The sequence below is a fragment of the Anastrepha obliqua genome, chromosome 3 (genome assembly GCF_027943255.1).
Source record: "Anastrepha obliqua isolate idAnaObli1 chromosome 3, idAnaObli1_1.0, whole genome shotgun sequence".
Classification (NCBI taxonomy): Eukaryota; Metazoa; Arthropoda; class Insecta; order Diptera; family Tephritidae; genus Anastrepha; species Anastrepha obliqua.
The window spans coordinates 128,465,534-128,492,662 of record NC_072894.1 but is presented as its reverse complement, the minus strand read 5'-3'; the positions used below and the strand labels follow the sequence as shown (position 1 = coordinate 128,492,662).

At 38.0% G+C, this 27,129-nt stretch overlaps 3 protein-coding genes across 4 annotated transcripts; 2 read left to right on the top strand and 1 right to left on the bottom strand.

Annotated features, from left to right (window-relative positions):
• On the top strand, positions 1 to 1,773 carry LOC129242229 (piggyBac transposable element-derived protein 4-like). Its single transcript, XM_054878784.1, has one exon. The coding sequence runs from the start codon at positions 1 to 3 to the stop codon at positions 1,771 to 1,773; it is 1,773 nt and encodes a 590-aa protein (XP_054734759.1).
• Positions 1,774 to 2,196: 423 nt separating this feature from the next.
• On the top strand, positions 2,197 to 8,626 carry LOC129240962 (ninjurin-B). Of its 2 annotated transcripts, XM_054877044.1 has the most exons (5): positions 2,197 to 2,265; positions 7,526 to 7,714; positions 7,775 to 8,079; positions 8,166 to 8,320; positions 8,382 to 8,626. In XM_054877044.1, exons 3-5 carry the CDS (start codon positions 7,782 to 7,784, stop codon positions 8,505 to 8,507), a joined length of 579 nt encoding a protein of 192 aa, XP_054733019.1. In that variant the 5' UTR covers positions 2,197 to 2,265; positions 7,526 to 7,714; positions 7,775 to 7,781; the 3' UTR covers positions 8,508 to 8,626. The 2 variants fall into 2 exon arrangements, with proteins under 2 accessions (XP_054733019.1, XP_054733018.1); XM_054877043.1 differs by having other exon boundaries at positions 2,198 to 2,265; positions 7,526 to 8,079.
• Positions 8,627 to 15,535: 6,909 nt separating this feature from the next.
• LOC129240961 (short/branched chain specific acyl-CoA dehydrogenase, mitochondrial) lies at positions 15,536 to 25,759 on the bottom strand. Its single transcript, XM_054877042.1, has 5 exons — positions 25,536 to 25,759; positions 25,243 to 25,348; positions 17,213 to 17,520; positions 16,619 to 16,789; positions 15,536 to 16,561 (listed from the first exon to the last, which is right to left on the bottom strand). The coding sequence occupies exons 1-5, from the start codon at positions 25,566 to 25,568 to the stop codon at positions 15,938 to 15,940; spliced, it is 1,242 nt and encodes a 413-aa protein (XP_054733017.1). The 5' UTR covers positions 25,569 to 25,759; the 3' UTR covers positions 15,536 to 15,937.
• Positions 25,760 to 27,129: the final 1,370 nt, after the last annotated feature.

The following is a 27,129-nucleotide window of genomic DNA, read 5'->3' as shown; positions in this document are numbered from 1 at the left end:
ATGTCATACGAAGAAACCCAAAGAAGATTATTGAGGGTTTTCGAAGCAGCTGATCAGGATGATTCTTGTGATGATTCTGGTAGTGACTTCGAAATTGATAATGTTGGCCAAAGAAGCTCTGAAAGTGATTCGGAACAAGAGGTAGGATTACCGAATGAGGAAGAAAACGAAGCTGAGGGATCTGAAGAACGTGAAAGCAATGATAACAGACCATATTTTACTGGAAAGAATGGTACAAAGTGGTTTAGTGTACCAGAAAGGTCTAACGTGCGTACGAGATCAGAAAACATTATAAGGGAAAGGCAGGGCGTAAAAGATATTGGCAAAAATGCAAAGACAGCTGTTGAATGTTGGAAACTCTTTCTTACTGATGAGATTTTGCGAGAAATATTGTTACATACAAATAGTCAAATAAATCTGAAGAGAACTGCTTGTGAAAATAGTCACGTAAAGAAATATATCATGGCAGACTTGTCATCGTCAGAATTAAAGGCTTTTATCGGTCTCTTGTATCTTGCAGGACAGTTCAAAGCAAATAAGCTGAATTTGAAGGATCTGTGGATAAGTGATGGATCAGGGGTTGAGATTTTTAGGACAACGATGACTTTGAAGAGATTTCAATTTATTCAAAACTGTTTACGGTTTGATGATAAGAATACTCGGAGCGAAAGAAAAGCTACTGATAATTTGGCTGCCATTCGTTCTTTTTTCGAGAAGTTCGTAGCAAATTGCCAAATTGTTTATACACCATCTGAGTATACAACTATAGATGAACAACTTCCATCGTTTCGAGGCCGTTGCAGTTTTCGCCAGTATATGCCCAATAAGCCAAACATATATGGCTTGAAAATATATGCCTTGGTTGATGCAAAGTCGTTTTACGTCATCAATCTTGAAATTTACCCAGGAAAACAACCAACAGGCCCTTACGCTCTCAGTAACAAAGCTTATGATGTTGTGGACAGACTTGTGGCTCCAATTTCCAAAACCAATCGCAATGTCACCTTTGATAACTGGTTTACCAGTTATCCGTTGATGTTACACTTATTGAAAGAACATCGTTTGACAAGCACAGGCACTGTTCGAAAAAATAAGCCCGAGATTCCAAGTCAGATGCTCCAAACGCGTAACCGAGAGATCCCCAGCACAGTGTTTGGATTTCAAAAGGATATATCTTTATTGTCCCATGTGCCAAAAAAAAACAAGGTTGTTTTGTTGATGTCAACATTACATCACGATGATAGCGTTGTTGCTGATACTAATGGCACACAAAAACCAGAAATGATTATTTTTTATAATCAGACCAAGGGAGGCGTTGATGTTGTAGATGAGCTGTGCACCAACTACGATGTTTCGCGAAATACAAAGCGCTGGCCAATGGTGATTTTCTATGCAGTTTTGAACATGGCTGGTATAAATAGCATAATAGTTTACAAGTCCAATAATAGTAGCAATTTGTCACGCCGAAATTTTCTTAGAGACCTGGGTATTGGATTGGTTTCAGAACATTTACAAAACAGAAAGGAAAATCAGCATTTACCCCGAGAGCTTCGCAAACGAATTCTGGACCAAGTGGATGAACCCTCACACTCACAACGACCTCCAAATAAAGTTCCTAAGCCTATCAGGAGATGTCAAATATGCCCTACTAAAAAAGATCGCAAGACTAAACACACTTGTTATAAATGCAATCGCTATTTATGTATGGAACATGCTGTTTTCACGTGTCAAGATTGCGCTCAAACTGAAGATGATTACGAGAACTCTGAATAACTATATAGTAAAAGTTTTGATCTCATATGTTTCCTAATTTTATAAGCTAGAAGTAAAAGCTATTCGTTTTGTTTTTTTTTAGTTTCTTTTTTTTATAAAATTATAATACTAAGTGTTACACTTTGTTTAAATGAAAGAAAATATTTTTGTTAATTTCATAAATAAAGATTTAAAAATATTTGTTTGCTTTATTTTTCCTTCCCAATCAGTTCTTGGGTTATTACATAATTGTACTAGTAAATAAAAACATATAAAAATATTATGAACACATTAAAATATCTAGCTCAATATATGGGTTTGTTACACCCAGCTTACGCTCAATGTAATAAATATTAACCTTACGCTCGCCGGGTTAAAATAAAAATCTTCTAGCAATCAGAAAAGTCTATAAAAATTGCGTGATTCGACTTCATTTGCACTTGTGTCCGGTTAAAAAAGAGTATTCAGGACTTCCACTTAAGTCACATTGAGAAATTCATCTTATCTACAAAAGTATGTTTTTTTTTAAAAAGATGTTATTGAACCAAAAAGTCGTTAAACAAAAACTTATTTCTTTGAATACTTTTGCGATTTATTGTAAATATCTTAAAGCATAAAAATACTTCCTAACATTTCGGTGCATAAGTATAAATACATATATATAACACATGGGCTAAAAAGTCCCGGGCCTAACAAAGAAAACACTTTTTTTTTTTTGTTCAAAATTAGCTTTATTCATCGCCGTATTTTCCATCAAGAACAACGCAATCATTCCAGCGCCGCTCTAACATTTCAATACCACTTTTGTGGAACGATTTATCTTTTGCCTCAAAATAGGACTCAGTTTCAGTTTTAAGGTCTGCGAACAGACCAGTAGTCGCTAGGAGCCTAATCTGGCGAATGCGGTGGATTTGGAAGCTATTCGAAGTTCGATTCATGTAGTTTTGACGTTGTTTTGCCATTATCAACACGTTCTTGTTTTTGGTCAACAGTGAGCAAACGCAGCACCCATTTTTAACAGAGCTTTCTCATGGTCAAATACTCATGCAAGATAAAGCCAAGACGTTCTTTTGACATCTTTACGATGTCAACTAACTCACGCAACTTCACTTTTCGATCATTCAAAACGATTTTGTGGATTTTGTTGATGTTTTCTGGTGTTGTCGCCTCATTTGGACGTGCACTGCGTTGGGCATCATCGGTGTCTCTACGACCACGGTCACGTTTGAATGCAGCAAACAATCGTTTTATTGTTGTTTATAATGAAGCGAAGTACCTATAACACATTTGAAGCCATTGCTTTGCCTGAACGGTATTTTTCCCCATCAAGAAACAATGTAAAATTAAAGCACGAAATTCTTTATAAGTGAGCAGCTGCCTTTTTAAGGTTAGCACTAACTGAAAAATAGGCGAATGCAATAAACCTAGTCTCACCTATGTGTTAGCCCCGGAACTTTTCAGCCCATGTGTTACACATATGAATATTGCACATACTTAACATAAGTGTATCTGTAACTTTTGTTACTTTACGGGGTTTTGATGTGCGGTCAATGAATTCTGATTTATCATTGAAAAATTTAGCAGTTTTTTGTATTTTTAGTTAGTGGCTTACAGAATAAAAAATACCAGTCTAACGGTTAGACGCGGTAGAAGTGAAACCTTCCGTAAAACAAACTGAGAGAGAATGAGACGAAAGCAGCATTAGGAGCGAGATAATTATAGGTTCATTATAATATTGCTATAAAGTTCATATTTTATTTTCTTCATTTTATTATTATTCATCCTCAATGTTTTCAATTTCAACAAATGATACGAGTGGCTTATGATAGCTAAAATATGATACAAATGCTTTGGTTTCGATGTTGTCAACATATCTTTGAAATACCGCGTCAATTGTTGTTTTTGATCGTGTTGTCGATTCAGTGCGATTGTTACACATTTTTAAATTGAATGTTGTATTGAGAAAGTCAATTACTTATAGGTATACATAATGCCTTCTCGCTCACCGTGGCTCCGTAATGCGCAGGCGTGCACACATACGTACTAGCATACATACAAATATACATACGTATGACGCTTGAACTAAACACCAAAGCAAGTAATAGGCAGTGTAGTATACATACTACAATACTCACTATACTAGCGTGGCTCAGCAGTACGCAGCCACACACATATACATATGTATATCAACATATAACGCTTCGTAGCCAAGAGTGTCGCTTTTTCGTTTTATCGAGTCTCAAATCACTCCCAACGATTCTAAAGAAGTTTTCACTTCAAAAAGTGCTAAGTCGATAAAAGTTGCTTTATTTAAACTTTCCAGGTACATTCCAGCTATAACATAGCATAAGTATTTTCTTTTTTATTATTTTAAAATGAAATTTTGACGTATGGGATTATTTTATACAGACTATTTTTCAAATTGTTTTTTGTTTGTTATTGTTTTTGAATTGGCGTGCTACGCAGCAGAGACCTGCATGGCTCACTGTTTTCTTGAGTTGTTCATACGCTAAATTTCTTGCTCACATTCAGGCGAACGCGTAGTTCAGCTCAGTCAACACGTATGATCTAATGTCTTCGGCTCAAATCTAATCATTGAACAAAAAGCAGCATTGAATGAAATTAGCATCGGCCTTTGCGTTCAAACGATCAAACTTGTTCAAAGAAGTAGTTGTCATTATTGAAAATAGCACATGTTCGAGCAAACGAGCGTTGGCGTACAATGTACGCTGTAAATTGCGTTTCGTATTTGAAAGGATTAGTTGGTATCAGCAATGTTTCCTTATTTACATTATTTTCTTTCGTGTTTTATTATAAGTTTTAAGAAAAAAGAGGTTGTCTGTAAAGTCGGTTTACTGACGATAGTTTAACGTGATAACGTCATAAGAAAATACTGATTGAATGGTTGCATTTTTCAAAAGAAAATTTTAATTTTATTTGTTTGATAGATATTTCGTATGGATATAGAGAATGAGTTAACATTAACATAGCATAATATACTTTAACATAACATAACATAACATAACATAACATAACATAACATAACATAACATAACATAACATAACATAACATAACATAACATAACATAACATAACATAACATAACATAACATAACATAACATAACATAACATAACATAACATAACATAACATAACATAACATAACATAACATAACATAACATAACATAACATAACATAACATAACATAACATAACATAACATAACATAACATAACATAACATAACATAACATAACATAACATAACATAACATAACATAACATAACATAACATAACATAACATAACATAACATAACATAACATAACATAACATAACATAACATAACATAACATAACATAACATAACATAACATAACATAACATAACATAACATAACATAACATAACATAACATAACATAACATAACATAACATAACATAACATAACATAACATAACATAACATAACATAACATAACATAACATAACATAACATAACATAACATAACATAACATGCTGTTCAAGCAAAGTAACGTTGCATGAGCAAGATAACGACGCATTTTTTGGTGCGTGCAGCCGGCTACATAGAATTATAAGACTCACGAGCATACTGTCAAAAAATAATAATAACATTAAAACAACAGGTATGATTAACAAACTTTACCGCACGCGATTTAGACGCGGCAAGACGGAAACTCTCACAGACGCTGATAAGAATCAAGACATGGCTCGACTCGCACGACCTTAGCTTGGCTCCGGAAAAGACGGAACTAATTCTTCTTACGAGGGCGCGCATACCTCTAGAAGTAATAATGCCGGTCTACACGGAGAATATAAGGACTTCAAAAGTGGTGAAATACCTGGGCATCAGACTTGACAACAAGCTGACTTACTGGGCACAAATCCAACACGCTGCTGAAAAATCTGCCAAAATAATCGCAAACTTATCACGATTAATGGCTAATATCGGAGGCCCCATCGCAAGCAGGCGGAAGCTGCTCATGGACACAACGATATCCATCTTGCTATACGGCTGTGAAGTATGGGCGGACACACTCAAATCAGAATGTCGTCGGAAGATTCTTGCCAAGGCCCAAAGAACTGCTGCCCTCCGTGTTGCCTCAGCTTACCGCACGGTATCGGAAGCAGCAGTACTCATCATCAGCGGTACGATACCCATAGATCTCCTAGCGAGGGAACGAAAAGAACTATGGGACCTCAAAAAGAGCGAGACAAATGACACAGACGACCACACACGCGACCGCACAAATACCAGAAGGCAACAAGCTCGAGCACGCACACTCCAAATATGGCAAGAGCGCTGGGCGTCAGAGGCGAAAGGAAAATGGACAAAGAGACTGATACCAAACATAGATAAATGGTATGACAGGAAATTCGGTGAGGTGAACTATTACATCACCCAGATGCTATCTGGACATGGGTACTTTTATAAATACCTCAACAAAATAGGGAAAGCAGAAACTGCTGAATGCATCTACGGAGATGCACCCATTGACGATGCTGATCACACATTTTTCAAATGTGAGAGGTGGACAGCAGAGCGCAAAGCAATAGAAGATAGGCTAGGCCCCTTAAAAGCAGACAACATCATCCAAAAAATGGTCGAAAGTGCAGAAAGCTGGCAACTTATTGACACGTACGTGGAGCGCATCCTACGTGCCAAGAAATTTGACATGGATAGAGATGAACAATATACATACATCCATCCTACTTGAGTAGAAGATGAGCCGATAGCGTGATGCTGGCTCCAAAATTGGCGACCCTGGACGCAGGGGGAGTAGAAAAGGCTTCTTTCTGAACAGAACGCCTACTTGGATCTCCTCTGCCTACGATGTAATACTACCGGAGTCCCGGGGCAGAGGAAACATCCGGGAAGGAATGGGGAGGGATTGTTTTAGTGGCTACACCATTCGACGCAGTAGACGACGGTTACTGTAAGTGCGAAGGCATTTTGAACCCTACCTCACCGCCAAAAAAAAAAAAAAAAAAAAAAAAAAAAAAAAATGATTAACAAACTTGGTTTTATTTTAAATTCTTCAAGTAAATCAAATTAATAAAAATCAATAAGAAGGCATATGCAAATACAAATACGTGAATTTATATATGTATGTACATATGCGCATATACATACACATATACGCTCACTTAAGTAGGAGAGAGCAAGATATCGAACGTTGCCGTTCGTTTGCTTTGTCGTTCGTTCCGCGCTTTCGCTTGCAGTTCATTCAAGGTAACGGCAATGAGCAAGGTAACACTAATGAGCAAGGTAACGACACATTTTTTCGTGCGTGCAGCCTGTTAAATCGAATTATAAGACGTTATCACGTCAAAAAACAAATATGAAAATATAGTGTTTTTGCTTTAAAATTTTGCTTTTACTTTGCTATCGTTAGTTACAAGCAAAAACTCATGCGGGATCATACGTGTTCAAACCGGCTCATTTGGCTCTATAGCCCTTTTATTCTTGCTCAAAAAAATGAATGTATAGCCGAACGAGTAAATACCCGAAACGGCTGCTATGAAGACGATTGGTGATAACATCGGAGAGCTAAAACATGATTTGATTGAGCTGAAATAAACAATGACAATAACTTATTTGAACAAGTTCGATCGTTTGAACGCAAAGGCCTGTTTTTTTGTTCAAGTGAAGCGTATGAATGTTTTACACTGAGCCGGTGCAGTTCTCTGCTACGCAGTAAGGAAAATCCAAATCCATCCCGCAGCATACTGTGATAAGTGATTGCATAATTTTAGGCGATGTGAAATTATAACAGGCGTTATCGCCCAACTCAAAACCGCAAAACACCAAGTTGCATATCTATGCATATGTATGTGCACATACATATTCATCAAATGCAAGAAAAGCAACGCAAGTTCTTCAAATGAAGGGAAAGACTCATAAATTACTCAACAGTCTACAAAAGAAGTGCAAACCTTTACATCGTAAATAAGTACACTTTAATTAAATAAAGTCAGAAATAAATAATTTTCTTTATGAATCAGATTAAAAATGAATAATATTAAATATATGGATAAGCCCGAAACAACGATTGAAGTGATACAATTGCCAGGCGCAAACGAAAACATTTCCGAGAAGTCACAATTGCAAAACCCAGCATTGGAGGATAACGTGAACGATAAAGCTAATGAGGCTGATGAGGCTGATGAGGTCGATGGGGTCGATGGAACCCATGTTGTCGACTCAGATATCGTTACTGAGGCTCACAAGCATACTAAAACCCTCAAAAAAACAGAGTTAGTTCGAGTCGACAGTTTCAATTATGCAGGAAATAAGAATTTGGCGGAAGGTGTGTAAGAACAAATTCCATAAAATTCAAATTAAAGTTAACTGGAAGTCTAAATCAACATTTTTTGTAATAATAACAAATTTTAGGTTTAATGGACATTGCACTTCTGTCGGCTAATGCTAATCAGCTGCGGTTTCTGCTTACGTACAACGATAAAGCACGGAACTATTACATGAGTCTGGGTCTAGTGGGGCTGTCTTTGGTGCTGCAAGTGGTCGTCGGTATTGCGCTAATTTTCAAGGTACACACATAAATTTTCTCTTCCTGAAAATCAACATATTTCTAAACAAAACTCCCCACAGCGTCACTTGAAGAGAAATGATCGGATATATGTGTATACAAAAGAATTCCTGGTCTGTGGTGTATTCGTTATTACCGTAGTGAATGTTCTGCTAGCCGCATTCACCACAACTGAAAACGCGGAATAGGCATAGACAACAGAGCATGCAACCGAAATACTACACAAATGATTCAACTGAATATCGTAAATTGAGCTTGTCTACTAAAACAATAAAAAAGCAATATGAACTAATTATAAAATATATAAGTATGCAAGCATTTTAATACACCTATTCTTAAGTACACAATGGTGATCAGCTTGGAGGTGCTTTTTCTATAGGGTTTATTTGGCAGATTTTTGGCAGTATTCCTTGGCATTTCGTCTCGGAAGGACCTACGTCTCAACAACATTTGCAAATCGTTGTGTTAAGAAAATCGACGCTCTGTGAAAAGTATTCATCGCGCGCACAGGCGAACTTATGGTGCACATAACCTTTCAGCGATGAGTCCCATTTTTGGTTTAATATATTAGCTACGTCAATATGAAAAATTGCCTATGGCTAGAGGATTCATCGACCCATATTTCTTCAAAGACGAGGCTTGCGCCTATCTGACACTTAATGGCGAACGCTATCGCACGATGATAGGCTATGTTCAAAAACGCATTATAATGCGCAGTACTTGCAGCGCTGGCAGCACTGTCAATGTGACAATTCATGCCACTGATAGATTTGTTGAAAAATTGCAAATAGATTTGTTGCATTTATGAACGCGCTGTGCAGTAAAATGGAATTGTTACTAAGTTTGGTCATGGACGATGTATGTGAGGAAAAAACCGATAGTCTTTTATTGAATTTAAGAAAAAAAAACCGTGTAAAGCTTAAAAGAAGGACATATCTTGTCAAAAGTTTAATATCAAAATGGAAAATACCCAAATATAAGTATTTTTTTGAAGCCATGATGTTGATTCTCTACCGGTTGTATTGTTTCTTTTTTTATTCGCTTATATGTGACGAGTAAATTAGAAAATTTCTTTATTAACTTTTTTTACGTCATCTACGACCTTAGCCCAGAGCACGCTCTTTTTCCTCCTTCCCGACGTGAACTCGTTCTCCATGCTCAGTCGGACTCTGAGCAGTAATTTTATCTCCGATGTACTAAAATAATCACTAAAACCAAGAAAAGTATAATAAAATAAAGTTTAAATATCGTATTTTTCATCAATTTTTGTATTAAAAGCTAAAATAAATAATTAAATACCCACTTTTCATCAGACATTGTACTAGCGTATTTATTGGCAGTGTGAAAATTTTTGCTGCAAATAATGCACGACTTTTGATACAAAAATGACGTTTAAGAACGCGTTGCATTTGCAGTACTAGGTTAGGTTAGGTTATGGTGGTACGACCAACTCACTTAGACCTTACAGGTCCGTTGTGATACCACTGTGCTACACGGCAACCTCATTTATCTTCCTTCGTGGAACCAATTCGTGGCTCTTATGAAGCGTAGTATTGATGCCAACCCCACGCCAGACAGTTCTGTAAGAGAATTAAAAAAGTATTTACCTAGACAACCTGCTCTGATTTTAGCTAGGGCTGGACAATTGCAAAGGAAGTGCTCAACTGTTTCTTCCTCTTCCTCATCTCTGCAACTTCTGCAATAGTTATTCATGGGAGAAAACTCCAGGACGAGGAATGCCTGCCAAATAGCCAGTGACCGGTTAAACAAGCCACGACCTTCGAGATATTGTCTCTTGAGAGACTAAGCAATTCCTTTGTTCTTTTCTTGTTTATTTGCAGCCATAGTAGCCTAGCTGTTAGACACGTATCTTCATTTCTCCATGACCTATTGGCCTCTTGGATAAAGTGGTTTTTTATTATTAGTTTACTCGTGGCCATGGGTATTCCAATGGTACTTTTATCACTCAGCAGTTGGAGAGCGGTACCCTTTCTGGCTAGCTCATCTGCTTTACAGTTTCCCTCAATATCTCTATGTCCCGGAACCCAAATAAGGCTGACCTTGAATACTATAACTAATATCATTTAGAGCTGCCCGGCATTCCTGTGCAACCTTCGATCTTAGTAAAGCCGCATTCATTGATTTGATGGCCGCCTGGCTATCCGAGAATATATTTATAATCGTTTTTGTTAGGGCGTGTGTATTTACGTATGTAGCCACTTCTTTTATAGCTAGTACCTCTGCCTGATAGACGCTGCAGTAGTCTGGTAGTCGAACGGATAGTTCCAGTCCTAATTCCTTCGAGAAAACTCCGTAGCCAACCTTATCGTCTAGCTTGGAGCCATCTGTATAAAAGTTTAATTCCCCCCTTCTCCATGGCCTTGTTGTATGCCACTCCCTTCTTGACGGTATACTCGTCTTGAAGAGTCTTTCAAAGGTGAGTCTAGGGATAGAGTAGTCTATTTCTTGTTTATGACTATTCAGAGAGTGCAAAATGGAAGCGTGGCCAAAGCACCGGTCTTTCCATAGCGCCATACTTTTTAATCTGAGCGCCGAGGCGGCGGCCACGTATTTTCCTACCAGATTTAGGGCAGGTAAGTTGATTAGCACTTCCAGCGCTTTGTTTGGGGTAGTCCTTAAAGCGCCAGAGATGCACAAAAAAGCTGTTCTTTGGACCTTACTCATGGTTTTAGCGTAAGTCGCCTTTTGAGCAGATGGCCACCATACAAGTATTCCGTACATTAAGATTGGCCTAACTACCGAAGTATAGAGAAAGTGCGTAATACGGGGTGTTAGTCCCCACTTGATACCGACCGCTTTTTTGCAAATGTATAATGCAACGTTGGCCTTCTTTACTCTTTCCTCAATATTAGATTTCCACGTGAGTTTCCTGTCTAATATGAGTCCTAGGTACTTGACATTCTCTTTCAAAGGAATCTCCACACCCTTAAAAGTTAGCGGGGAGATTATAGGGAGCCTATGTTTCTTTGTAAAGAGAATTATTTGAGTTTTTAAGGGGTTTATATCGAGTCCCCTGCTCTCAGTCCAGCTTCTAAGTGTGGCCATGTTAGAGCGCAGAATATCCATAAGGGTGTTAGGATATTTGCCTTTAACGGCGATTGCCTACGTCATCTGCGTAAGCTGTGACGTGGCAACCCCCCTTTCCAGGGTCAGCAGCAGGGAGTTTACTGCCAAAATCCAAAGAAGAGGGGAGAGGACTCCACCTTGCGGTGTGCCCCTGCAAACCTTCCTGCTTAGAATAGTGTTTCCTAATTTAGCCGTTACCTTTCTTTTGATGAGTATATCTTCTATCAGGGCTACGACATGTGGTTCAACTCCAAAATCTTCTAATGAATCTACTATAGCGTTTGCATTTATATTGTTGAAGGCGCTTTCTATGTCTACGAAAGCAACCAATGCAAACTCTCTGTCTGATAAGCTTTTTTCCACCAACCCGACGAGTGAGTGTAAGGCGGTTTCTGTGGACTTCCCTTTAGTATAGGCATGTTGCGCCGAAGAGAGCCTATTTAAAGGCACGACACCCCGTATGTATTCATCTATTATTCTCTCCAGGATCTTGAGAAGAAAAGACGTTAGACTAATGGGTCTGAAGTCTTTAGGGTTAGTGTGTGAGGACCTACCTGCCTTGGGTATGAAGGAGATTTTTGCCTCCCTCCATCCTAGCTGAATGTAGCCCATGTTAAGACAACTTCTAATGACAATTTTGATATACGGTAGTACAATGCCCCGTGATTGCTGCAGTTCAGCGGGGTAGATACCGTCCATTCCTGGCGATTTATAATGACCGAAAGTATTAATAGCCCATTCGATTTTTGAGTGTGTAACTAAGAGTTTTCCTAGGTCGGATTGCCTTTCATTATTGGCGGAATGGTTTTGTTCCACCGGCTTGTTTCCTGGAAAGTGTGTGTCTAGGAGAAGACCTAACGGATCCCTCACTTGACGTAGTCCATGTATTCCCTTGACCTTGTAGGTAGCCTTGGTTGCATGGCGTCTTTGAGAGAATTTTTCTTAATCTGGCCGCTTCTGAAGTCTCTTCAATTTCTTTGCAATAATTTTGCCATGATTCACGCTGCTCAGTTCTAACTGCTTTTTTGTAGTTTTTCAATTCAGCCTTATAGGCTTGCCAGTCTTCTGACCTTCTCGTGGCCTTGGCCAGATTAAATAGTGTTCTATGGGATTCTCGTAGCGAGGTTAGCTGCTTGGACCACCAAGGTAGTTTAGACTTCCCGCTGGGTCGGACAACCGGACAGCTGGCCGCTAACAAGCTATTCATTGCTTTAGTTACCTGATTAACCAGTTTATCCAACTCCCCACAAGTAGTGGGGTTTTTGGGGGCTTTCTTTGGCAGTAGAGCTCTTAATTTTTTATTGTAAACTCCCCAGTCAGTTTTCCGTATATTCCTGAACTGACTAACTTGGGGAGACCTAGTGTCGATTTCGAATTCAATATACCGATGGTCTGAGCACGAATTTTCGTTTGAAACTCGCCATCTTTTAAAGTGATTAGAGAACATGTCGGAAGCCAGGGTGATGTCCAAAACTTCCTCTCTGTTCATAGTAACAAAAGTCGGCTCTGTGCCTATATTCAAAACACTAATTCTATTTTCTAAGATAAAGTCCAGTAGTGACTCACCTCTAGAGTTAGTGTCGCTGCTCCCCCACAGGATGTTGTGAGCATTTGCGTCGCAGGAGACAACCAAATGTTTGTTCTTCCGGGCTGCCTCTTGCACCAGAGTACGGACTTCGTCCGGCGGAGCATCCCTGTCATAGGCCATATAGGCGGAGGCTAGCCAAAAACCGGTTTTCCCGAGCTCGATGCATGCCACTACCATGTCGCCGCTATTAAGCTGTGGGAGCAAGAAGATATTTATATTATTTTTAGCGAGGATGCAGCTACGGATCTTACCTCTGTGTTGTACGGCAATCAGTTTAAAGCCCACGTATATCCACGGCTCTTGAATGAGGGCTATGTCAAGTCCACCGGCAGCCAAGCGGACGGAAAGATGCGCGGACGCAAGTTTGGAGTGGTGGAGATTAATTTGGATCAGCTTCATGAGAATCTGCCCGTTTCATCTCCACCATCGTGACCTCGACGTCCTCTTCCGAGATCTCCCCACCCTCAATGTCACAGAGGAGATCATCTTCGTTAAGCAGCGGCCCCACACCGGTCAGCCTCTCCGAGTCGGTTAAACATTGGCTGTTGGCCAACCCTTCTGCAGTATCGCTCCGCAAGCTGGCTTTGTCACTCTCCTCATCTGAGTTCAAAGCTGGCTCGTCGCTGCGTTAGATTCGAATGGTTGCGTCAACGAACCCGAACCTCACGACATTGTTTTTCTGCGCCAGTGGGCCGAGCGATTCTCCATTGAGGATGAGCATCACCTGTCGCCTACCTTCTACTGGCTCCTCTATTCTGCCTACCTTCCAATTATGCGTTGGCAGGTCTCTGTTGCAGGATTTGAAAATTTCCTCAATTTTGTTTGGCTCTGCCGGCTTGGCCGCAATCCAAACTCGAGCTCGAGGCCTGCTTGGAATTTCATCCTTGCTGACCGCATCGAGTTTGGCACCCGGCCAAACCTCTCCTATCTTGTTTACGGCCAACCTGTAGAGCGTGGCTGACCTGTGTCTTCGCAGGCGATGAGTTTAGCTCTACCTTGATACCAGCCTGCGTCATGACAAAGGGGAGGAGGGCCGGGGTGTTCCTCTAGGATCTGGAGGTACACTTCGGCGATAGCCTCCTCAATCCACCTCCATTTTTCCTTAGGAATCACTCCTTCCTCCTCTCCTTTGTCGATGACGGCTAGTATCTCACCGCCGCCTTTTACCACCTCACTAAAGGTTGGATGTTTTTGGCCACCTACCTTCTGTCTTTTGGCGGCCCTTTCCATTGTCTGCTCTGCAGACCGTTGTCTTTTGGGAGTAGCTTCCGCCGGTTTTCCCAAGTCGGATATTACTCCCTTTGCCCACTCTAGCGATTTAGCCTGGTCTTCGGTTAGCTGGTCTGTTGCTACCTCTCCTAGTCTAAATAAGACCCTGCTGGCCGCCTTCTTTTCGTAATAATTTTGTTTGGAGGGACGGACATGTTTAGCCGTACTTGCAGTACTGTCATATTTGCATTTTTGAACGCACTGCTCACTCTGAAATAGTATGTTGCGCATTATAATGCATTGTTGAACATACCCATAAACGACTTTTTGATGCAAGTGATCTCCACATTTGGTTCCCATACGACGACGCTACTTGCCATACAGCCTCTGAAACAATGGATTTTCTGCGCTCGTCTCGGCCCAGTGGATTGGCCACCAATATCTTGTGATATTACACCTTCGGCTTTTACATGTGGAAGTATGTAAAGTCGAAATGCATTGTGGATAAACCAGCTACGATTGAGGCGTTGGAAGTCAACATTACTAAAGTTACTCACGACATACCGACCGAACTCCTCCAGCGAGTTATTCAAAATTCGGATGGCCGCATAGGGCGCATTGACGGCCAAAATTTGAAATGAATTATCTTTAAAAAATAAATCATGGTTTTGCTGGACTTACCAAAGACCTGCTATACGACAAATTACGAAATCAATATCACTGTAACTCTGCCACCTACACTAAACATTGATGACCCCTACAGAATGACAAATATACTGTTTACTAGACAGGGCTAGTTTACTGGGGCGGCAGCCCTTGGTCGGGAAAAACCCGAGTCATTCCGGTAACGTAGTACCGACTGCCATGGGAATGCCCCCTCCCCTCTGGACCCATCCCGTCGAAACAGCATGTTTCCTGGGCCTACCCCTAGATGAGCTAGACGAAGATGACAGGTGACATACCCGACACTGGCAGAGCTACTATTACTGTTAACAAACAAACAAACAGAATGACAAATACCAACCTAGACTGCTTTTCATAATTTGAATGAATTCTGGGCCAATCCTTGAATATAGAGTATGTACTGTATATAACTGTATCTCTGGAGCATTGTGATGACTCCCATTTTATTGTCATATCGCCATTCGGTTTACTCTTCTTTTTTGCATTTTGAAGAACCGACGCTTTCTTTGGTTTGGACTTTGTCTCATTCGAAAAGACATTTACGTACTTTATTTTCGAAACTCTGCATCCGGAAGTTCTCGTAAATGTTATTTTCTGCTTTATTTTTGTTTTTTTTTTTTTTTTGCAAAACTGTTTGAAATCCACATATTTACATAATACCTCTAATAACGAATCGATTTAATAATTGTATCGCTTTGTTTCATATATATTATACATAAATATATTTAACTTTAATAAATGCTCATATTTCACATATGTGTTCTTACAAAAATTTCAACAAAATATGTACAAATGTCTTTAACAAAATTATATTAAATATGTACTAGAATCTTTTTTTGTGTTTCTGAAATTGCCAGTAAGCTCATAATTTGTTGGTTGTTTTAAAACTATTTATCCCAACGAAGGTCAGCGGAATGGCTTAAACAGCCAAATTTCATTGGTTTACTGATAATTTCTTAATAAATGCACTATTGGTATCTGCTACGATATTTTCTTGACTATTTTCCCTGGAAGACAAAGCCCGCAAAAAGTTTGCATGCCTCAATTCATTTACTTGGCGTACTCCTTCTTGATCACTTTAGCAATGGTACTTAGCTGCATGTTGGTGGTGCCTTCATAGATGGCGCCAATCTTAACATCGCGATAATACTTCTCTTGTGGGAAATCACGTGTGAAGCCAACACCGCCCATCCAGTCAATGCACTTAATAGTGGCACGCTGTGCCACTTCCGAGGCGAAAAACTTGGCCATAGCAGCTTCCTTGAGGAAAGGTTTGCCCTGTTCCTGTAGGCGCGCAGCATTGTAAGTGAGCAAACGTGCCGCTTCGATCTCAGTGGCCACAGTAGCTATTTGATGTTGCATCGATTGGAAATCGTATATTTCCTTGCCGAACTGCTTGCGTTCCAACAGATAGGGTATAGTGTGGTCGAAGCAGCCTTGGGCGAGACCTACCATTTGAGCGCCAATACCAATGCGTCCCTCATTCAAAAAGCCGGCGGCATATTTATAGCCTTGGCCGAACTCGCCAAGTAAATTCTCTTCGGGAATGCGCACGTTATCGAAAGTAACCATACAGGTGCCAGAGGCGCGAATTCCGAGCTTATCCTCGGGCTTATTCACAATCAACCCCGGTGTTTCGCGATCAACAATGAATGTGGTAATACCGCGATAGCCCTAAAGTGCAATGTTAATAACCGATTTTTTTTACTTGATGATAAATATTTAAATTACCGCTTCTGGTTTGGCGTTGGCAAAGACTAGAAAAACACCAGCTACGTCCGAGTTGGAAATCCACATTTTTGTACCGTTAATAACGTAGTGATTGCCGTCCTTCTTGGCAACGGTTTTTAATCCGAAAGCATCAGATCCAGCCCCAGGCTCAGTCAAAGCGAAGCTACCAGCCTAAAATAAATAAATACAAGGTTTAATTTGCTTAGTAAATTTTTGCTTGAGTTCGTATGCCTCTTAACTGCTAAACCTTCTGATTGCATGCCAAAAAGTCGCACATGAGGACAGATCAACAGATGATAGCTGGAAACCAGCCTTAATATTCTAGCTCACGAGGTCATGAGCTGAGGCAATTATTTTCTGCCGTTTCATTAGACCCAATTAATTGATAGCACAAGTGCTTATCAACATTTTATAATCAGCCTTTTAACTGAACATACATATAAAGTATATTAAAAATTAGCGTAATCATATTTTCGTAGACTTTATTTTTCCTTATTGCCCAAGTCTCGAAATTCGCTCGCAACTAAGGGGCTTTGACTTGATTGTTGCAATTATTTAATATTCTAAATTTATTGTTGAAAGTTCTATACTTACATATTCTTGTGACAGTTTCGGCAAATACTTCTTTTTCTGCTCCTCGTTGCCCACTTTCATCATAAGTGAGACAACTAACGTATTATGGATGTCGACGAAAGCTGCAACGGACGGATCAACCTTGGACAGCTCTTCGACAACTAAAATGGTTGTCAAAAAATTGCATCCACTACCACCCAAATCAGGATCAACTTCAATGCCCATCAGGCCATTCTCGAAAACGGCCTTCACCACTGATGGATCGAATTTGTGCTCCTGATCCATTTTCTTGACGAGTGGTGCGACTTGTTCTTGAGCCAATTTAGCCACTAAAAAAATAATAAAAATATAGTTTTAAAATTCTATTTACTTTAAAAACTAAGAAGGCGAATAAGCTAGGCCTAATATTTTCTTATTTCACCCAAAAAAACACAAACTCATCTTTACTATTTATTATTTTTAGAAAAAAATTCAATAAAATTATATAACGAGTGATCAATTAAGAGGAGTTTTTTTCATTTGCGTTTTTTTTACAGATCGCGCGCGAGTTGTGGCAAACTGTGATCGTGGATTTGTTGAACAGCGTTTGGCATTTCATCATGGAAGACTCACACCGCAACAACGTCTACAAATTGTTCAACTGTATTATGAAAATCAGCGTTCTGTGACAAATGTTTTTCGTGCGCTTAGACCGCATTATGGTCAACATAATCGGCCTGCCTTAAACACTATTCGACATACCATCAACAAATTTGAATCCGAATATTCATTGGTGGATAATTCTCGACCGAATAGACCACGTCCAGCAAGAAGCATTGAGAATATAGCGGCAGTAGCAGAGAGTGTACGTGAAAACCGCGATGAATCGATTCGGTACCGTTCTCAGCAACTTGGACTGTCGTATGGAACAACTTGGTCAATTTTACGGAAGGATCTTCATTTAAAAGCATACAAAATACAGCTCGTACAAGAACTAAAGCCAAATGACCTTCCTGCACGTCACCGTTTTGCTGATTGGGCTCTTGAAAAGATTGAAGAAGATCCGCTGTTTTCGAGCAAAATTTTGTTCAGCGATGAGGCGCATTTCTGGCTCAATGGTTACGTCAATAAGCAAAATTGCCGTATTTGGGATGAAGAGCAACCAGAACAGGTTCAAGAGCTACCTTTACACCCAGAGAAAACAACGGTCTGGTGTAGTTTATGGGCTGGTGGAATCATCGGTCCATATTTTTTCAAAAATGATGATGGCCGCAACGTAACTGTGAATGGTGCTCGCTACCGTACCATGATATCGGACTTTTTGCTACCTGAAATTGAATCTAATGATCTCTACGACATTTGGTTTCAACAAGACGGAGCCACTTGCCATACAGCTCGTGAGAAGTCATTTCGGAGAGCAGCTGATTTCACGTTTAGGACCTGTGAGTTGGCCACCAAGATCTTGTGATATCACACCTTTGGACTTTTTTCTTTGGGGATTCGTGAAGTCCAAGGTCTATGCTGATAAACCAGCTACGATTGAAGCTCTGGAAGCCAACATTACGCGTGTTATTCACGACATACCAGTCGAAATGCTCGAACGAGTGATTGAAAATTGGACCTTCAGAATGGACCACCTTAAGCGTAGTTGCGGCCAACAGTTGAATGAAGTCATATTCAAAAAGTAAATGTCAAATAATGTCCTTTCAAATGATAAATAAAGGTTTTGAACATAATTTACATTTTTGTTTTTTTTTTTAACTATTGAAAAAAGCACCTCATGATTGATCACCCGTTACAAGAAAATAAACTCTATCACACGTCAACACACCTAACAGGGCCAACAACAATAAATTCTAAGAGTATTTTTTCCCCGCGAGCGTGTATACCCCATGTGGTCTGCAACATTTTCAAGGCGTCTGAAGCCGAAATTTTGTTGGAATAAGAAAATGTCAAACAAATTCTTTGTTCAACTTGAATTTCCATCGTTAAATTCGAAGAACACACTCGAGCTTGACTTGTTTACCATAGCACAGAAAACAAACTATGTGACATATCACGCTGAAATTTGCCATGTAAGCTTATAACAGTCCTACCAAAAAACAAAAAATGTAATATATTTTTGCCATACGTCATCCGCGGACCGTTCTATTGATAACGTCTCGTTCATATTTGAGCAGAAGATAGACTGCCTATTAAAACAACGTGCATCAACAAACATATAAAATTATGAACATAAATATGCACATAAATAGTAGCAGTGACTTTGCAAAATTTAAATATTCACAAGTACATACACATATGTATATACACATATATATGTATGTAATATCTGGGCGAAAACTCGACAAACATACAAAATGTGTGTACATACATACATATGCGTACATGCATACATATATGTGTACAATAATTCTAGTAGTGACTTAGCAAAATCATAGTAAGAAATATTGGTTTTCATATTTTTAATGAGCTGATGGGAGTCTTTAACTTATAATAAATTTAAAAATAATAATAGAATAATATATTTTTAAAAAGAATCCATTAGAACTAATAATAATAATGTGAAATAATGAGCAATCGGTGGGTTGTTGCGAGAGCAACAGCAAAAGTTGTTGTGCGTTGACCGAGCCGACAAGCCCACATTTCGCACGAACGGCAAACGAATACTATATTTTCTTTATATGCATGTGTATGTAAATATGTGTATGAATATGTATGTGCACACACTTGAAACGACCACGATATAAACATGGAAATATGTATATCGAAATACATTTATATAGCGTTAATGTCAGTTGACGTCTGTTAAGTGCCGCACAGCCGACTATTTAAATTTGGGCATGGTAGCCTTATGGTAACGCGCGGGCTTTACAATCACTGGTGCCCCAGTTCAAATTCAGCAAAAAAGTGAGTTTCTTTTTTTTTCCTTCCTTTTTTTTTTGTTCAATTTGTAAAATTTGTTTATTTTTTTAATTTCTGTTAAAAATGTGTCTGGTTTTTCAACCACTAGAGTGCGCGTGATTTTAAATTACACTACAAATTTATTATATATTTAGAATACCAAATAATTGCACTCTGCATCATTTCTTTGTTAACCAAGAAGATATTTGTTGGGTAGATTTTGTTAGACCGAATTCGAAACCGATTTCAGAATTTAGCGAAAATTGTTAAAAAAATGCAATTTCGCCATTTTTCTTAATTAATAGTGAACGAACTATCACCAGGATTTGTATGTATGGTATGTATGTATATGGTGAATATTGCGATCGAACGAAATGTCGCGTACAAAAATTCAATGAGTTCAATGAGAAGATCGCCCTGCGTTAGTTGGAGATGCGCAGATCAAGACGAGCCCACCCAACGGGCTAACGAGCAGTTACATAAATTAAATAAAAATTTACAAACTTAATGTTAGGTTTAAGTTTATTTCTAAGCGATTCAGTAAGTAAGACCATGTATTAAAAAAAAACAATAAACTATTAATATCTGGACGGCAGTTTTGTTTCATTTGTAATTTTGGCCCACCATCTGTATATTGCCATGCCTTTTCGGGCTTAAGAAGCATTCTTCGACAAGTTGAGTAAAATTTTCTCAAAACCCGGACGTGATGGAAAATTTTGAACCCGAATCCAGATTTAGCGCGCCCAACTAACTAATCACTCCCAGTGATATCCAAAAAACTGACTTTGTTGCATACTTTTATAGTATGGCTTCTTTTGATATTTTTAAAAATGGATTGCAGTTAATGTAATTTAAATTAATTTATGTAACCGCGTGTCTTGTTAATACAAAGCGTATTTCTTTTTAAGTCTTTATCTAATTTTAATACCCGAGACAAATTTCGGTTCGTTTGAGTCTCGGCCGAACATTGATAAAGTTGGCCTAGGTCCGTTTCGGTTCGAATTTGGCCTTAAAAAGTGAAGTTCGATCGGTCTCTACAAATAAGCAATAGAAATAGGAATTTTTGTATATACCTACATACATACATACACACTCACGAATGCACCCAATAAAGATAGCATGCCGTTTTAGTGAAAACAATATGTGTGCATGTAGCTATTAACAGTTTTAAAAACGCCAGATGCGATAACCTGCAAATCGGTGTGTTCTTATATGCATACATATGTACATACACCTGCATATGCACAAGTAGGCGCATGCACACACATGAATCTTAATATTCGCATTGAATATTAATTGTGCTTAGCCAATTTGAAATTGGTATATAAAAAATTAGTTCGTTCGCAGATTCAGGAAAATATATGTATTGCGTGATTTTTTAAAGTAAAATGATAATAAAAACAAAAATATTGTATGACTGTTTTTTTTATACAGTCTGGTAGATAATTTCTTGATATTTATTTTTTCGAAAGCTGGCATATATCCGCCGATCAGTCCATTTTTTGACTACTTTTTCCAATAAATCTGGCCGTATGACGTCAATATGGCTTGAATATTGCACTAAATCGATTGTTAAGCGGGCTGTATGGTAAGTTGTGCCGCCTTGTTGAAAGCAAATGTCGATGTTTAGCTGATTAATTTTTGGAAACAAGCAGCTCCTTCCTCGTTTCGAAAGATTTTTGATTTTTTTTTTTTTTTCAAAGTAAATTTCCACAATTTGGAAACGTTGTTCAGGTGTTAAACGATTCTGATGACTAGCCAAACCTTACAGAACAGAAATTTCAAAACAGTCGACGACAGTCGGTTCTACGTTACCGGAACTACCCGAATTTATATCCGGCCAAGGACTGTCATTTCACGTGCATTCCCCGCACATGTATGGGAAAGTTTATGTTGCTACAACAAAAACAAGATATGGCACCCTTCCGGCGAAAAAATAGTACTTTCTATTGAGTTTATTCTTGTTTTCTATTTTTTGTTATATAATTGTAATTATTTTTGTCTATAATTCGTTTCTCAATTTAATGCTATATTTATAAAAGTGTTGCTAAACCGTTCATCCGATTTCGAAGAAATTTTTGGTGGCAAGATATTTAAAAAAATCTTACTTACGTTCCGATTTGGCTTATATACTCATTTATATCCTCACTTGGATCGGACCGGAATTCGCTAATTCAATCCCAATTGTCGAAGCTACGCAGTCGTAAGTGGTGACGTACGCAGCAGGCAACGTCGCACACTGGGGATTTTTGTACAGAGATGCGGAAAAAAGTATACATCCCAAAAAATATTTACATTGTTACTACTAACGAAGTTGTATATATTTGTGTATGAAAAGAACATGTTTAAAAACTATTTTTTTTTTTAATTAAAAAAAAAATTGTTTTTTAAAATTCATAATTTTTTTTTTTTTTTTTTTTTTATTAATATAAGCCAGCAAATATTTACGCACAGGATACATGTAAGTTCATAATTCTGAATTACCCTCAAAATGTCAAAACAAAATTAAAAGTGTTTCGTTATCATTATACACACACTAGAAAGCGTTTAGTTATTATCATTGCCAAAAAATAATCAGTGACGCCTGGTGGCACCTGGTGGCACCTGCAATTGATTAAAACTGAAGGAGACGCTATTAAGAAACACGTTGATACTAGTTTCTAACCGTAGGTAAATGTAGCTCAACTTGAAGATCCAAGAATATGAAGGAATATGATTTTTTTTTTTTTTTTCGTAAAATTAATTATAAATAGATAATCAAATGCTTCACAGCCTTTGTTCTTCCGGCTAAAATATATAAAAATATCGTACCCTAAATGAAAAATAAAAAATTGGAAGTCGGCTCAAGCAAAAGGAAAAAAACCACCTTGGGCTTTGAAGTTTTTCCTTAGTCAGTTCAATACTATAAAAAAATTATACTTTTGCATATCTATAAAAAAAACTGTAAGTCGGAGTTTAGTAATTCTTTTTAATTTTATTGTTGGTTCTATTCTGGAATTTAGAAATACCATTAAACATTGCGTAGGTGGTATGTTGCAAATTTGACTTTTTTTCGCTAAATCCCCAGTGTGCGTCGTCGTCGAAATCAAATCGGAATAAAAGGAAACCCCGCACGAAAAAAGGCAATCGGGAGATGTCAAAAAATTCGCATTAAAGAAAAAACGCACTAAATAAGTTCGCAAAGAGGGGAATATGTTTAGAAAAAAAACATACTTACAGAAACATGTCTTCCCGAAAATTGTGATTTGCCCTATAATATTTCCCAAAGCGTTAGAAAAAATTACCCAGTCGACATACAAAATAGGACTCAGATTTTTCCTAGTGAATAAATAAAATGCCTCAGGTGCCGTGACCTTCATGCTTCATTCAGATATAATATTTGTCGGCTGAATCAAGCACTTAAAGTTCCGCTTTGTATGGAGTTCTTTACGGAAACTCAAAAAATATCTGTCAACTTTCCAACTACGATTTGAGTGAGATATTTACTGCATCGCCACACACATATTTCTACGTGCGGAGGAGCTGTTTGCACTCAATTCAACTCTCAAGGAAAGCGCGAACAGACCGCATGCCAGTGACACACATCCAGCGCACTAGAACAGTACGGAACGGAGGCGCGGCTAGCGGCTATTCAATTTATTTTGCTCTATCACAAGTGTAACGCTTTTTAAATTATTTAATGAAATTTAAACCGCTGACTGCTTGTGAATACCTATATACAATTTTTCCTCGAGTTCTCCCTCCTGTTCGCTGATATGTTTTTATAAAGCAAATATTATTTATTTAGTACAACATTTTACTGATTAGACGCGACTACGACGACTACTTATAGAGCTCTGAAATATATATGCCTCTTTCTTATAACTATATGCACGGATCATGCAAATTTTTAAAATAGGCATTTCACTTATGAACACATTTTTGTCCGAGAGACAGAAAAAACTTTGGCGGATTGGAGTTCGAACCACCGAACTTCAAATAAATTGAGTTCAGCTCAATTTACTGCCGAATGTTTTACGCACTCGACCAATATAGAGGTGGTGAAACTTCTGCTAATTCTTGTTGTTATACCAAACGACTATCGCCGCCTAGCGGAAGAAATTCAAATCTATTTTTATATGCTTTTATTATTTTCTAATCACTGAAGGAACTGAAAAACAGTTGAAAATAACAACGCAGAAACGATGTCTACAAAAGCTATAAAAGAATTTCGTGCAAAAACACAAAACAAGCATACATAAAACACAAAATTAAATCCAACACACACACGCACACATAAATGCATAAGGTGGGCGCGGTGGCCAAGTCGTATTGGATATTGCATATTGAGAAAATACTTATCACGCGAGTTCCGCTTGAACTTCCTACTGCTTTTTTGTATTTTCGCTCAAGTTATATACATATGTAGTTATTTTTCAAATATATATGTATGTAGAAAATGAATGGATGCAAAATGCACGCCAAAGAGATCTCGAATCGTATATGGATGTATGTATGTATGTATATACATATGTAAATGTATTTATTTAATATATATGTACATACAAGCATATGTATATAGTAGATTGATAAGAAAACAAATACACACACGCATCACACACACAGGTAGATATACATATACTTTTAAGCTAACATCTCCCTATGTATAGTATACACGTATGTATGTATGTGCACGCTCTTGTTGTGCATTCACTGAATTAAAGGTATTGAATTCGTTTAAAGCCTTTGAACAGCTTCTTCCACCGCGTTGGTGAAGTTATCACCGTAGGAAAAAGTATAATTTTAATTATGCACATTTTGTGTTTACAGAAAGTCAACTAAATGTTATTATGTTTATGTGTAGTTGTGCTGCATCACTGCTTTATTATAGCCAGATCGATCAGGCTTCAGGCCTTAGCAGTACAGACACTAGCTGCCACAACTCGTTATGTAACATTATCAACATGCAGCGTATACAACAATTAAGAAATCTTGCAAAATAAAAAACCTGCATGAGACTAAAATTAAGCTCACTAGTAGATTTATATGTGTGTATCTACGTTATTTAAATATTTACCTATTTGTGAGCAGGTGCGTTACGTATGTTTACAGAATCATTAGCGGACCAGAGGATAAAATCAATCGTCGAATATTGCACATAATTTATCTAAAACCTCAAGTTTACTTACCAGTCTCCTTCATTACGCGTTCATCTTCGGTGAGCACAGTGAGTGCTGACATGGCACTTGAACCGCTGGACATGCATTGCTGTTGGCGCTGGACTGCGCTAACAATCTGAGTGGAGAAAATTGTGTGTGTAGCAGATTTTTTATAGAAATATTACTATAAAACGAATATAACACAAATTTGGAGAACTATTTATTTAAATACATACACTTACATACAGATAATGTATGTAAGTACATATGTATGTATGCACGATTGTCGTCTCACATTTTAGCTCCAACCTCATGGTACTTACCATACGCATTGGTATTTTACGCAGGCAATTCATAGTTGCCTTTATGTACAACTGATCGACGAAACAGGAACGAGAGATCTAGCCAAGATCGCAACTAAACAATTGAGCAGACAACAGCAACTATGGCACGTCCAAAGCGAACTGAAAACAAAAGCTTGGAGGAAAGATCACTTATAAGCAAGAATGATAGTGCTTATAAGAACTATAGGATTGCGGCATTCTTGATCACTGTGCGATGGATAGCAGTGTTGTAGGCAAAACTGTTTTCATTCCAATCAGAGAGCTAATAGAGCTGCCATATTTCAAAATCTTGCGGCTACAAACATTTTCGTGTCACCGAAAGCAAAGTATACACATGCAGACTTGTACGAATACTTAGTCGCATATCAATACGCTACACTGTTGAAGCACGTTGTTCAAACTAGAGCTGAAGCAAACTGTATGTATTCGGTACTGAGTAACGGGTGCGCTCTCTAATACCGAGTAACGAAACGTTACCCACGAATATATTTCGTTACTCGCATTTTTTGTAGTATGAGTTCAGTTCACGTAGGTAATAAGTTTATACGTGTATAAAAACGTTTGCTGATGTACGTTTGTTTGCGCATGCGCGTATAGCGCGCGCTCATTTCATTCAGAAGGCGAATGGCAGACACTGTCAGAAATAATAAAAATTCTGAAGCCATTCAAAGAACTCACTGAAGAAATGTCTTCAGAAAAAAAGGTGACTGTTTCAATGGTCATGGCTTCGACGGAAAGTATGGCCAGAATTTTGGTCAGTTTAACTACGACTATATTAACAGACTAGCAAACCCGGCCCCCTTCGCTGGGCACACTAAAATAGAATAGATATGGTTTAGAACGGAAAATGTATGATTTTCATATTATTTATTTCTTTATTCTTTATTCAAGCGCTTTGGTATAAACAATATTTTATGTTTTTCTATTTGTTTTTGAGTAAATATAAAATATAAATTGAAAATCAGGAGAAAAGAAGATTGTTTTTAAATTTCAAATCAACGCATATGAATTAACAATCGTCTTTTTTCCTGATCATCCATGAATTTTTCGTTTCAATTTATATGTTTTATTAAGCATTGGAGCTTTTTTAACCATTATCCATTTATATTTCTCAAAAAAAACAAGAAAAAAAATTTTTTTTCCACGAACACATAATTTCATTCGGATTTCACATTAAATTCTCAAATTTCGTAAGAAATTATTCACTGTTCTAAAATCCACTCCAAAAAAATTCACAAACAATTTTTACATGTTGCACTTAGTACGTTTTTTCCTTATGGCATCCAAATCAGAAAGAAATATTGACACATTGTAACTCACACTGTCAATTTGACAGTTCAGTTCCGCCCCAAGCGTTAAAAAGCGTTAAAAAAGTAAGCGACATTATGGCTGGTTCAAAAGAACGCTGTACCCGTTGCCAGTGCTCCGAATTACAACCAAACTTTACGAAACCCATTTTCAATACTTACTTAACAATGTGCGTAAGTTTGGTTTAATTCGATGCAAAGACACGGTGGGTCCACGTTTTGGCATATATTTCGAGACCCTAGTCATCAATAGGTATGAAAATTAC